The 14944-nt window shown below is 40.5% G+C and overlaps 1 protein-coding gene across 5 annotated transcripts; it reads left to right on the top strand.

Annotated features, from left to right (window-relative positions):
• The first annotated feature begins 27 nt into the window (after window positions 1-27).
• Window positions 28-14907, top strand: golm2 (golgi membrane protein 2). 5 transcript variants are annotated; one of them, XM_086182079.1, is made up of 11 exons: window positions 37-360; window positions 959-1182; window positions 6663-6717; window positions 6896-6998; window positions 7118-7208; window positions 7459-7582; window positions 7774-7857; window positions 8321-8599; window positions 9006-9143; window positions 12704-12871; window positions 13896-14907. In XM_086182079.1, exons 2-11 carry the CDS (start codon window positions 1066-1068, stop codon window positions 13970-13972), a joined length of 1236 nt encoding a protein of 411 aa, XP_086038205.1. In that variant the 5' UTR covers window positions 37-360; window positions 959-1065; the 3' UTR covers window positions 13973-14907. The 5 variants fall into 5 exon arrangements, with proteins under 5 accessions (XP_086038196.1, XP_086038178.1, XP_086038205.1 ...); XM_086182061.1 differs by having other exon boundaries at window positions 71-160; XM_086182090.1 differs by having other exon boundaries at window positions 75-116.
• Window positions 14908-14944: the final 37 nt, after the last annotated feature.

The raw sequence follows: 14944 nt of genomic DNA, 5'->3' as shown, positions 1-14944 counted from the left end.
CAGTCAAACGCTTTACTTGTGCTTTTATTTTGAAGTGCGCGTACAGTTTGGCGGCAGAGATCGAGCCCCGCGAGACAGTTGCGGTTAGCTTCACTATTCAGGCGCAGGCAGAGAAGGTAGTGGGATACAAAGCATGTGATGCGAGGGTTTGCCAACAATTGTTAGTATTTACAACTGGGCCTTAATCTATTCTCTGCGAGACGAGACGAGACGTTTTCTTTGTCTGGCAGTTGGTGACGGTCTCACTGGATTCACTCGCCTTTCTTAGCTCGCGTGAGGGGGCTAGCTGGACAGCGTTCTGATGGGAGCTAACGTTAACGTCAGCACCGAGTCGAAAACCACCAGTGGTCCTGAATAACGGTAATCTAATTGGCCCTTAATACCAGTAGTTGGTATATTGAGGAACGTTACTACGTACGTTCCCCGAGGGCTATGGCAAGTCGTATGCTAGCGTTGTAAGGCTGTTGTTAGCTCTGTGGTTTGCAGTCGTAACGCTCGCTGCCACGGAGCCCTGTAGCTGTCCACGTCTCGCCTGGTCTGCTGCGTGTAACGTCGCCAGCTGAGCTAGGCCACGTCCTTGCGGGTGTATTTCATCTTCTGACATTAGACAGATTGCATAGAATATGGTCTGTGTGCGGAGTGAGGAAGGAGATTGAAGGATAGAAGAGATGGGACGAGTCTTGAGCATTCACCACTCGCGTCTCTTTCTGTGTTATTGTGCGCGTTTCTGAGCGGTTGCCGCATATACACGGCATGTCACGTAGACGGATGTGTTTTACACCGGGAGAATACCCTCATTGAGCGCAGGAGGTTGCGGTAACAACCTGAAGTGACGTTTTGATTTTTCATATTGAAATGGTGGGGTTTGGTGCAAACCGACGGGGAGGCCGCCTCCCGTCCTTCATTCTCATCTTTTTGATGGCGATCATCGCCATACTGTCTTTCAACTACTGGACAGTGTCCAACAAACACGGTCGCTTGCTGGATGAGCTGGCGGAGGTACAGACGCAGGTGAAGCGCACAGACGCCGCGCGGAGCCGGCTAGAGAAGCGCAACTCGGAGCTGATGGTGCAGGTGGACACGCACAGGAAGCAAATAGACCAGAAGGATGGAGATTACAGCGTCCTGGAGGGCAAACTGCAGGCCCGAGATGCGATCATCAAGAAGTGCACTGAAGAAAAGGTACAATAAAAAACATTTTGGTGCTTTTACACGGCCCGATAACCCCAACCCTCATGGATGTATTTGTCTTATCTTTGCTGAAATTTTGCACTAATTGGCAACTTGAGGATCATACATACTCTTACTAGTAGAAGCAGGAAAGTTTTTTTTTTACATTACGATTGTCTGTTTACATATTGTGCGACTAGACGGTAAATGCTTTCATGCAGTATTTAATTTTGGGGTGGGTGTCATTGTTTCTTTGTTCAATTTGCTTTTCCAAGTTTAGATAACTTTTGTTGATCAGTGAAACCTTTCTACCCAGATATACACATTCGCATTACGTTAACGTCACGCTGTCTTCGGCATACTGTCATTCCACTGTGTATAAGATGGAAGGTAATGTTTGTCGCTTATGTCCTAATAAGGTGGAGATATTATGCAAACGTTTAAAGCAAAGCATAGGGACGAACATGACGAGGAGGTTACATGTGGCATTGTAGTTCCTCCTTAACCAGGAACTCATTCATTGTCCTCAACCATTTTCACCATTGAGGCTATACAAATAAAATTGCCTTGCCTTGCCTTGCCAATGTATTTTGATAGAAAAGTGCATCTCTTGCTTTACTCTGTTGTTGTATGATATCCCTGTATTTCATGAAGACAAGTGTGAAATGGTTTTGTTTCTCTTCACCTTATCTGTTTTTTTTCCAATTGTCCTTACTGCTTCTATTTTTTTCTCCAAGCAGTTAGAATGGTCAGCAGAGCTGAGGTAGATATGGGCCATGTCGAGAAAAAAACAACGATGATGAGCATGATATTTAAAATTTATGATATGGACATATATAATTTTATCTTTTAGATATGGCCATGAAATCACATGTTGGATCTATCAAATAAAGTTATTCCTGCATGGTAGAGAGAGAAGTGTTATACAGTCAATTGAAACTGTAATGTATCGCTCAACATTTAAAGCATGGATTTTTTCCTCAACTTACAACATTTGCCATCCATGGGGCTCAAGTCGCTGAATGTTTTGAATATTAAAATGATGTGTAATGTATGCAGCATTCTTCACAATTACCACAGCGCAACCAGCTTAACAACTAAGAGAGGTTTCCTGACGAACTCACCACCACCACCATTTCAAATGCAAACCGACAACATAAGAAAAGAACAAGCATGGATATATGTTTTGGGGAAATGTGGGAGTTTTAGAGACCTGAAGAATTTATGCCAAGGCAGATTTAAACTCCTTGCAATGGCACGAAACTTTACACTATATTTTGTTCTTGGCTTTCATTTGTCAGCTTCTATGCATATATATGTACTATCAGTTTCAAAGCTTTTCACATTCCTAGAAACGCATGGTTGAAGAAAGAGATTCTAATCTACAAATCTGTATTGTAAGACTGCATATTCAGCATAGTTTTCGACATTGGGGGTGCTAATGTTTATACTGTCAGCAGACAACCTAAATACTCCACAAGGCTATTCCCTGTTCTTGTCCTGCTCATTTCTTGGAGCCAGCAGTTAGCTCTCTTTTGTGTCCCAACAGCCACTGAGCATTGGTGTGTGTCCAGCTGTCCTGGGAGATGTTTAGACAATGAGTGAGGGGAGGTTTCCTTTAATTTACATCCAGACTACTTTGCTTGTTTCACATGGACAGGCATACATTTGTTTAACTTCCCTTCTGTGTATGTGTTGTTCAGCATCATAACTCAAACCATTGTTCAGTTGTGAAGAAACCTTTTTTTTTGAATGGGGAAAACAATTTGAAGCACATGAGAGACTACGTCTCAAAATTATACGTTTTAAGATGAAATGACAGTTTTGACCACATGGCTTCTTCTCATCTTCCAGAGCAGTCACCATATGAGAGGAAATTGAAGACCTTTAATTGAAAAATGTCCATCCATCCATCCATCCATCCATCCATCCATTTTCTATACTGCTTATCTGTTGGGGGTCGTGGGGGGATTGGAGCAATGTCAGCTTGGAGCCCATCCCAGCTGACATTGGGCGAGAGGTGGAGAATTAAGAAAGTCTTCCTACTATTTGGTAATTATAATTAGTGCATTCAAATTAATTTTAGTCAATTTACAGTTGAGTTGGTTTGATTTCCTATTTTGCCATTTCAAAGTAATTGATTTTATGGATGGTGACTGAATCAATATTTGTCATCAGGACAAACTAAAAAGCAACCGATGTCAGCAGCCTGTGCTGGGAGCATCACAGTGTTAATCCAACTGGTATTAGTAGTATCAACAAACATGAAAACATGATTTGCAACATCAACAAAGAACCAGAAAAACAATGTCTGACAGGCTGTGAGAAGTATGCCACTGAAGCAATGTCAGTTGAGGAAGTAGACAAGATAGTGGGAACTTAGTTTCAAAGAAAACAAAAACTCTGTGTAACATGTTAGATATGAAAGCCAAGGCGGTGGTGAACTGACAATCACAGTCAAGGTTACACATTTCCCACTGTCTTTGCTCACATTTGTTCTGTTTTAATAGAGCCAAAAAAGAGGTTGCATTACATGTTTAGCTGTTTCCTTATAAGACGACAGGACGAGAATGAAATAGGGACTAAAGCGGGGCCTACTGATAATGTTAACCACCAGCATTCAAGTGCTGCTCTGCACTTCTAAAAGTCTGCTTTGTCAACAGTGATGTCAGTGGTCAAAATAGCTATGAATAACAAATAAAGGCTGTGGCTGTGCTATGAACAGTGTCTTCACAACTGATTCAAATGAATACATCATTGAATCAGAGGTAATACAAGACAGTGGTGCACATTATTTCCAATACACATACATATAATACATTCACATCTGTCCAATATCCTGGCATAAAAACAATCAAAATACACAATGACTGGCTAATAATATTGCTAAAAGGTTTGGCAATGTAAACAGCAGAAGAACATTGATTGTCCTACTTACAATATGCTGAACACATGTTAAAAAAAAAAAAGACCTACTCCATTGATGTACTGCTGCATGTAAAGGCCCAGGGTATTATAAGCATTAACCTTGAGTGGCTGCTGTGTGAGGTGTGGCCCAGTCAAGTGTCGGGCTTAATATTAAACCAGTTTGAATTTTTTTTTACTCCAACCCAAGCAGAGTCCACAGGAATATTAGTTTTGAAGAAACGCATGAGTAATGACTGACTACATCCTTCCCACTTCTTGCGTGTTCTTACTACTTTGTGACCAGCAAGATAATTCTATATATTTATGGTCCACATAATATTTGAATATATACAGCCAAATGAATGCTTCCCATTTTTCCATTCTTTTAAAGCAAAACTCATACTGTACCTCTTTGCCTCTTATGCTGGCACTATTTAATTTATTACTAAAAATGATTTTTGTGTAAGAGATGTTGGTAGACGACAGTACTATGAGGAACTCTGTGTTTATGGTAAGGCTGGCTTTAAAGTCACAAGCTTCATTGTCACCTGTCACCAAGTTCATGGCATTTCTTACCAAAGTTGAGATGGATACCACAAAGGGGCACGATGGTTGATCTACTCCAAATGTAATTGGCTCTTCCTTGGCCCATTTAAAACCCTTCCACCAAGTTTGGTTAAAATCAGCCTCATCATTTTTGTTTAATCCTGCTGACCGACAAAAGCCACTGAGAACACAAGGTCTTTGGAAGCAGTAATTAGGTGTGGAGTATCAGTTGTTTCATTCCTTTCTTTTGTCAACAGCCCAACCCTTTTTAAATACGGACATATCCCACGTACACGGAGTTCTGCCCTACTTGTATTTGGTCATTCATTATGTTGTTGCTTAAACGGCCAACTTAAAGAGGCCACTGCAGGAAGTAGTGAACCACCTTGTAGTTGGGTGTAACAAGATGAAGTTGGATCACAGAATAGTAGGGATGTTGCCACACCAGAAGTTTTGTGGTCAGTATAAATACAATTAACTTCCGGGATGCTCCATGCCAAATTCAGCAGGTGGGGGGTTGGGCAATGCTTGGGTCTCCAGGAGTTACTGCATGACAGATACCCTTAACAGTACACATAGTTGGGGTGGGAATCATGATATTTGAGTCAGGCCGGATACAATAGTTATTGCCCTATCAAACATATGTTTAATGGGGCAATAACTATTGTATCTATGTGTCAACTATTGCCCTGAAAACATTTTATTATCTGTTTAACTAATAAAATAAAACTGTACAGCCTGCCATCTTTTTTTTGTAGTGTAGCAAACTGAGCAGTAAAAGTGGCAGGTTGGCACCATTTTGTGGACAAAACAATTGATTTTTGTTATTTTAGTACTAAAAGGTTTCAGTATATACTGTAAATCCATCCATGCATCAGTACATTACGGCAGCGCTACACTGTATTGATTTTCATTTCATCCCCCATCCCTGTTACAACAACAGCCATTAGGCATTCATATCTGTGTGTGGAGTTGCTGTCAAGTTACACACACACACACACACACACACACACACACACACATATCCTTGTATTTATATCTTTGTGAGGACTTTCGTTGACATGATACATTCCCTAGCCCTTCACCCTAAACCTAACCATCTCAACTGATTGCCTGACCCTAACCTTGACCCTTCCCCTAACCTGAACCTGATTCTAACCTCGACCCTAAAATCAAGTCTTGACCCTCAAACGGCCCTTTGAAGATGTGAGGACAGACTACAATGTCTTCACTTTCCAAAAACGTCCTCACTCTGTTAGTTAGATACATATTGTAGTCCACAATATGTAGCAAGTACAAGAACACACACACACACACACACACACAGCTACTGGGATCCCGCACATGCAATTGCCACTATACTGATAATGTGTTTATGCTTATTTTCTATGATGCTGAGGTTCCATAGGTAGTGGTGATCGTGAGCCATGACAGCATGAGAGAGACGGACAGACAGACAGAGAATGAGTGTGTGTGTGTGTGCGCGTGTGCGCTCGCACCAGTATTTATTGCATGTTAAAATACCAATTAAGTGGGAGAAAGAAAAAGCAGAGTTTTGTTGAACAACAACATGAATAACAATCACGTCTTGCTTATCAGCAGGAGGTCATTGAGTCATATGATATCGTCAGGTTTTCTTAGGCTTGCATGTATTGCTTTTTATGATATAAATACAATGACTCACTGAGTGCCATCTGTGTTGTGAAACCTAACTACACTGAAGAAAAAAAAAAACCTGTTCCGTTTGGATTTGCTGGGGTTAATGGGGGCTTGTACTATGGCAAACCCTTTTACAATTTAATAGCTGAACGGGGTATTCATTACTGCTATCTGCAACTTCAGTTTACCCTGTTAAAGCTCTAATTCACGAGAGCTGTAATTACATTTGACAGGATCACTTGTTGCACACTCAGCCAAAGCTAATTGGTACAATTCTTAAACTTTTTTTTTTTTTTAAATTTCAGATATATAACAGTCCCAATTTATGTAACTCTCCCTCAACTTCAGTAATGCTTGAACCTTTTCCTTCTGCTTTCCAGATGAAGCTGCAGAGTGATGTCACAGCTCAGATGACAGAAATCCAGAGGCTGAAAGGTAGGATGTAAGCTTCGGAGGACCAGCAAATTGGAATTTCAAAAACAGTCGCTTAACCGATTGATTAACCGAAGACGATTGAATTTATATTATAATTTTTTCCTAGAGACGAAAAACTACATCACTTCAAAATATTGTGTGGATGTGTGCGTGTGTTTGTATGTGATCCTGCAAACAGAGCAGCTAAAGGAGTTGAAGCAGGAGTTCATGAAACAGGAAGAGCAGCTAAGAGAAGTGAAGAAAAATAGTACTACCTTGGAGAGAAAGCTAGAGTATGAAAGGTAGGTTAATTTTTTTTGGAATCTTAATTATCACCTTTATACCCCATGAAAGGTTATATTCATGGTTGTTAGTCATTTTCATTTGACCTCTAACGTCCAAGTGTAATGTGCATACCTAGTTTACAGTGTGGGCGTCAGATTGCACAATTGAAAACGGAGTATGAAGAAACAAAGAAGACAATGGAAGAAGAAACTGCCAAGCTAAGACAGGTCAGTGTTGCTTCTTAACACTCATTTTCTTTACCTTTTACTTAATGGTGAAAATGTAAGCAAGTGTTCCCTCCCCATGTATACACTTGCATAGTATTACACAGTAATTCGCACGGTTTAGCAAGAATATATGAGTCCCGTCATCCCCACGATCATCCCTGTTAATGATTTACTGCTAATGGTTAAATATCCAGTATCTCTCCATTTCATATATGCTCCTTTTCCTGCTTCACTTTTGTGAACTCTCTAGAGTGTGATAGATGGCCAAAAGGGTGTACTGGCTGCTAGACATGCAGAGGGAGCTCCAGGTGCGGACTTGATTGGAGAGCGCCATACAGTGGCCACTCACCGGCATGACAGTCCAGATTTAAAAGGTAAACATCAACTAGGGCTACTATCCTCACCGTTCTTTTTCATTTTACAATCAGCTCACTACCCATTTGAAAGGTATAAAAGTAACCATCCCAGTTGTTCATAATACACGTGGATATTCTTACATGTAAAGTGAAACTCATCTTGTTTTCATGTTCCCCACCTAAGTCACGTTATCGCTGCTCTTTTACAGAAGAGATGGGTAAGCCCGGCAGTGATGCTGGCATGCCTGGTATTGAAGACAGTGAAGTGGGAAAAATTGATGACGTGCAATTTGGTAAGTATGGAATATAACATTTTAATAAATTGGGAAATTAAGTAGAACTTTTTAATTTTAATCTTCATGAAATGCTGAACAGTTCAGTGATTTCAAAATGTGACAGTGAGGCAAATGTGATAGAATTATATAGTCATACATACATTAACCACAAACCCAAACAGCAATGCACACACAAAATAAGCTTTATGTACTTAAAATTGATTCACTAGCTACTTTGCTAGCCCACAGCTTCATGATATTGAGCCAATAGCAAAGACACAGTCAGGCAATGATGAGCAAATTAAAGACAGTATGAAATCAATTAGAGAGAGAGAGAGAGAGAGAGAGAGAGAGAGAGACCTGAAAATTAATTAATGTGACATAATTCCATATAATCCTAAACTGGATTGGATGGGTATGTATTTACCAAAGTCGTCAAATACTATCATATTGCTTACTTTGCTGCCCTATTTATCTATAGCCTTGAAGAAACCAGCCATCACTCAGAAGCATGATGAGCCACCAGATGTGGTTGTGGGTGCCGGTGCTGGACCTGGGGTCGGTGCAGCTGATGGGCCTGGGGGCCAGGGTCTGTCTCTGGACCAGCCAAGGCTGCAGCAGGACAGAGTAGAGGGCCGAGCAGCAGTCATTGTAGCTCCAGGCATCATCAAGCAGGCAGACAAACCGATAGTCTTTGAAGAAGACAACAAGGCAGGTATCAAGGCAGATGAGCTGGGAGAACAGCAGAGACAAATTCGAGGTAGAGTATGCTCCATATCCAGATCATTTGAAGTAATTACATTAGTAGTCTGTCCTTGATGCATAGGCATATGATAATTGGCACTCAGCTGCACTGACCATACTATATATCTATATACTGTGTGTATATAGATATAGATATATGTGTGTGTGTGTGTGTGTGTGTGTGTGTGTGTGTGTGTGTGTGTGTGTGTGTGTGTGTCTTTCTCTCTATATCTATATATCTATATCTATATCTATTGATTTGCTTTTGGTTGTTTAGTAAACCGGGATTTAACTCAGGAGGTTTTGCCCTCACTGTTGCTAAAATAGTTTGTGAAATCGGCATCTGACCTTAAGAAAAAGTAGCATCATCATAGCATCATCGGTTTTGGTCTAAAAATGTTTGCTCTGTTTTTTATTGTTAGCTCCAGATAATGTCAAGGGTGAAGGTGAACACTTGAAGGGGATTCCTCTACCCCAAAACCCTGCACAGGTACCCAACCCCATCAATCATCACCCCATCAAAGACAAAGTTCCTGGGGAGCCAGTTCACCACCGCCAAAGTGAGTTCACTCCTTTGATTAAGGGCATTTTGTGGGATTCAACTTAACATGGGAAAATGATACATAATTATAATCACAGCTATTCTTGTTAGCTTTGCCTTTGTGCTTAGCTGCTGCTCCTAGTTGTTGTTTCTCAATGCAGTGGCTACATTTATATGGACAGTAATATTCTGATATCATCCTGATTAAGGACAATACTCTGGAGATGTAATTTGGGCAGGCGTCTTAGGTCAGTAGTCAGACACTGTTCTGTTGCGGGCCTGCAAAAATATGGCTGGAATATTCTCCAAGAAACCCTGGAAACACATCAGTAAAATTGTTTTACTCAGAACAAACATCATATTTTGATTATTACCGTCCATGTAAACATAGCTATTGAAATATGTATTCGGTGTGATGCCATCTGGGTGAATTTCCCATTACTAACTGGACACACCCCTACTTCCACATGACTAATGTCCATTAAACTTCAAATTTCATACTGAGTCCTTAAGGTAGGGGTTTGACCAATCAACTTTTTTGGCCCCAGTCCTGATTGCTCTTACCTATACCAGGTCTAACTGATATTCTGGACACTCTTGAGCAAACAAGATGTGAACGCAAGACTGACATTTCGTAACTTTTTAAATTACTGTGACAAACTAGTCAGCAGATAGATGCAATGCAGGACTTAGTGTTTCATTCACTACACATGACAAAAAAGTAATTGCTATATTCTAAGTGGCTTAGAGCAGACTGTTTTCTGTTATCACCAAGGTCATCAATTAGCTGATGTTATAGGACTGAAAACTATGCTTATTAAAAACCGACCAGCCTCCAACTACATGTCTTTATAATTACAAAGATGTATAGCCCTTCATCAGCAAATTCTGTGCTATACATCTTGTAAAAAAAATGGTAATGTCTTACAAACTGATGTTAAACCCACAAGAACCAGACAGTCACACTTGACAAGTCACTAGCCTGCTCTAACAAATTGACACTCAGTATGACAAGTTCATCTCTACTATGGAGGCTACAGATTTTACGAGCACAATCCTCTTGAGGTTGTAAAATATCAGCACGACTTCTTCTTGGATTGGAGTCATCAGCTCAAAACCGGCTGGTATTGTTTATTTCAGCAAGTGAGAAATGCTGTATTCCCACAGAATTGGTTTCACAGCTGTGAAATTTCTCAGTTTTCTGCAAACTTTGATAGTGTTTTGAGTCATCCTGGCAGTACGTAGAGTGGCGCAACCATAGGCAGATGGGCTTGCAGCCACGATGCAGCTCCTGGCTCTGGATTTGACCCGTTCTTAGATAAGTGATAGAAAAAAAAATCATTTCAACTCTGGAAGGATTGAATGCTATGTGAGGGGGAAAAAAATCATACAGTGACTTTTCAGACATATATTGCAATCCATCTATTAGTTATGCCATACTGTTGTCTCAGATTCTACTTTAATCACCACTCCTCCCACTCTCCTGCAATTTTTATATTACACTCATCCATATTGCAACTTCAATTAGTTTTCAGTTATTTGTCAAGCCCTAAGTTTGACAAACATTAGATTCACTTGTTGAGCTGTTACCACATGATTTGACAAGCTCAGTGAAATAACTGGGTTTAATTAATCTGGTTTTGAGTCTATCTGGCATCACTAGCCTCATGGTTGACTCAGTGACAGACACAACAATGTGGAGTGAGAGGATGAGTGCAGATGGTGATGAAATTGTTGATGGAGTAGCTCAGGAATTTATTTATTTTTTTTTAGACAGACTGATGGTCACAATGAAAGTGTGGTGGTTAAATTGAAAAGAATGGCAGTGTTACATATAAATTTCCTGTTGAGGGAAAATGTTTGATTTGATTTGAATATTAATAATTTCAGTAAAATATAGTCCATATCTGAATATTGCTAAGAACGCTGTCGGGGAGTAGAGAGAGGGCTCCACTGCAGAGCAGTGGAGACATGCAACACACACTTGGGTCCCAGATGATTTTTTCCTGCTGCTTGGCTTCTGCTCCACTGCCTGCCCTCCCTCCTCTTGGTTTCTCTTTTCCTCCGTATCCCCTAAACATCCATCTCACCCTCTGTAGTTCTTCCTCTTAAAACACCAACTGTATTCAGTTCACGTCTTAAGGTTTTTTTCCCCTCTCATTTTCTCCTTGTGGTCTCCTCATATTTGCATCCGATTAAAGCAAATTATTGCCCAACATCCACCAGATGTCTCATGTTTGGCAGCGTCTGGTGCTCAGTAGACACTAGCAGCCCAAAGATGCTGTCTGCCTCACTGCGTCTCGTGTCTCTTTTCAGATTGCAAATTTGAATGAGGCGAGATGAAAGAAGAAACTGCAATAGGCAGCCTTGATTGATTAGGTTGTAAAAACACTGTCTGAGTGATATTGTGACATATTTGGGTCTTTTTCCTGATCAACAAAAGGAAAAACTGATTTGTCATGTTGAATGTTGCCCAGTTGATCTCAACAGTTTCAGCTGAAACCTTGGAAAATGGTTCAATGCTCCCCTTTCACCTAATATTTACTATAAAGACATAGACTTGTCACAGTGTCAGCAACATCAACATGGTTGTACCAGTTTTCCTGCAAGTAAAATGGTCCTTCCAAGGTCTCTGAAGCTGCAATCTTTTAAGGGTTGTTTCTGATATTACCGTAATTGAACACTTCTTAATGTAAAGCTGTCCAGTAAAACATCAACCTCTATATATCCTTAAGGTGATTCCCCCCCCCCCCAAACTGTATGTTGCCTTTCAAGCACTCAGAGTTACGTAGGTTCTGAACTCACAAATATGTTTTCTCTCCTTGCGTTACTTTTCTGCTCTCTGATTCCAGACTGCAGAAAATACTAGCCACATATGGTATTATTAGCTTGAAGCTAATGGAGAGTTCAGTTGAATGCTGCAGCTTGCCTGGCTTGTTCATGATCAAAGCCAAAGTGCTACATTGAGTATAATTTTAGCTCAAATCAAAGTGTTGATGGAGTATTGAGCGCATGGCTGGAAAAGAACATTTGGATTATACCAGACAATGTGTTTGATAGTTTAGTTTTGTTTCCATTTGGCAAAATGCATTCAGGTCAGTGATTGGGTTTACTTTACACAATGTCTACACAACCGACATATTGACCCTCCAGGCTAACAGAGCAGCAGCTTCAGTTACTGTCATGAAACCTGCTGCACTCAGAATCGAATCATTAAAGGAAAGCTAAACAAAAGTAAAACAGGCATCAAATGGGTATGTGCATATGTGAAACGGTACATGGCCGAAGGGCATATTGATAAAAATAATAGTCACTGTTGTCAGACCAACTGCTGAAAAAAACAAACTCCTTCTTCACTCACTCTGTGTAACCCTGTCACTCCTCGGCAACACTTGTCTAATCAGCCACCATGTATCTGCTCCTCTCATCGGCTCCATCTTTTGACATCCTCTTCACACGTTTCAACCACCTATTCCCTCATGCATTGATGATGCAATATTTCATCCTTACCTACCCATCTCCCTACAACTGCCTCTGCCTCCCTCTCTTCCTGATGAGGCCCTTCTCTGCCTCCTGCAGGCCGATTCTTTGATGAGAACGAGTCCCCAGTAGATCCGCAACACGGCTCTAAGCTTGCGGACTACAATGGGGATGATGGGAACGTGGGTGAGTATGAGGCCGACAAGCAGGCTGAGCTGGCCTACAATGAGGAAGAGGATGGTGATGGTGGGGAGGAAGACGTTCAAGGTGAGCCAGGCCGGGGGACTGGACTGTCTGTCCAGATGTGTATCCACCATTACCTCCCTTGCTACCTCCCTCCACCCTTGCCCTCCTTCCGCCCACCCAGCAGCTGCCCAGCATTTCGTGCAGTTAGAACAGCTCACAGTACCCTGAGTTTGGTCCTTGTAATCCTTCATAAAATAAAACTCACTAACAATTATAACATGAAATTCCCACGGTCTAGGCGGCACTGGTACTAACGCAGTTCAGGATGAGAAATGCAACCGTCTTCACCATACAGGCACAGTTACAGTCTCAACACGTTTCTCTCTCTCATCTGTAGAGAAAACATGACCAAGCAACTCACGGTTCTGTGAGTGTCAATCAGTTGCCATCTAGTATTTTCCTCTCCTGCCTGTGTTTCTTTTTAGCTGTACCACCTGTCTGTGCCCACAAAACATCTGACCCACATCCCAACCAGTAGATAAAGATAGCTCACTGTGTTTGTGAATGTGTCGGTGTTCCTCTGGAAATACATGACACGTACACCCATTTTTTTTTTTTTTTGTTATCTTCCATGAATTTGTGATTGCTTGTTACAGCATTAGAGAGCTATACTTCAGTCTTTGGATAGCACTACTTTTGTTTGAAACCATCAAGACACATCATCCATTATGTTAAATGATTCAGTTTGTGTAGAACAGATTTTGATTCTCCGAACCGTGGCTGTGCAACAGGTACGCTAACTTTGCCAGATATATTTTACAATAATTTTCTTCAGGATTTGGTCCTTTTAAAAAGAAAAGGCCAAGTATTGGTAATGTAGGTGAACAGTGTGTGACCTTTTCTTTTTTTTCTTTTACTGTTGCAGACCCTAACCCATTGGTGTGCTGAGACTAATGGCTATGATATACCTGAGTTAATTTGCCATGACATTTTGCAATTAAATTTTTTTTTTCGATATGATGATGAAGTTTGGTTAAAGCACATCTTTTTGTGTTTCATGTCGTACTGCGGAAGTTTCTAATCACTTCTGCCTTTTGTTTCACAGATGATGAAGACCGAGACATGCAGGGAGATCGAGCTGTGGATTACGGAAAACGACATCAAGCCATTGACATTCTCTGAATGGGAACTCATATAGGTCTATCACATTAAAATATTCAGACTGTCCTCTACAACGAAGTTCTTTGAAAAACAACATGTTTAAGATTTTCCAGCGTGCATCCTCAACGTTATGGACCACTTTGAAGAAAGGACATTGCAAGTGATGAATTAGAAGGATGTAAAAAAAAAAATCCTGGCATCATCCTGGGTTACTGTTTATTTGCTAATGAAGTTACAGTGTGACATTAGAAATGTACTGTACATTGACATTTTGATTTTGTTGTTTGATTGTTGAGTTGCCTCAGTTCATAACTGGGTGGTTTATAAGAATCCTGACACATCTGAACTTGAAGGTCAGTGTATTGTTTTCGCTACTTTTCTTTTCTGGAGGCTGTTGCTAGATATAAACAAACTCTTCATCCAATATGTTAGCAACCAGACTAATTTGGCATTCTACCTTTTTTAGCGTAATATTTTTGGACTATTACCAGGATGACCTTTTCCATTTTAAAGGAGTGTGTTAAAATTGCCAAGGACTTTGCTTATGGCATAGTAATTTTTTTTTGGGGGTGGGGGGGGGGGTCAGACACTCTGAAGTGCGACTCATTATGTTTTCTAAATAATGCCACTGCATGTATTTGAGACTTTTTTATTAATCAAACTGAGCAAAATACAGATGCTTAAGCAATACTGCAAAGAATACAAAAATACAATGTGCAAAGACTAACCAACAACATATGGAATTGACATATTGTATACATGCTTCCATGAATGAGGTCTCTTGTACACAATGTAGTTGAGCTGTTACAATTCGTACAGAAGAAACCTAATTCTTAATCATTAGGGAAAACCGTGAACATGAAATCAATTCTATTTGTGCAGCCAAGAAATTTTATTTCTCATGGAAAGGCACATTGAATGTAATTTAATTTTATTAAAGGTGTTGCTTCATGTCATTTGTCAACTGTGCAGATTGTACTTATGGTAAAAGAT

Source organism: Aulostomus chinensis, chromosome 2 (assembly GCF_037954235.1).
Source record: "Aulostomus chinensis isolate RoL2024-O1b breed Wild chromosome 2, RoL_Achi_v1.0, whole genome shotgun sequence".
Classification (NCBI taxonomy): domain Eukaryota; kingdom Metazoa; phylum Chordata; class Actinopteri; order Syngnathiformes; family Aulostomidae; genus Aulostomus; species Aulostomus chinensis.
The sequence above is the reverse complement of the archived record's forward strand: the minus strand, read 5'-3'. Positions and strand labels throughout refer to the sequence as shown.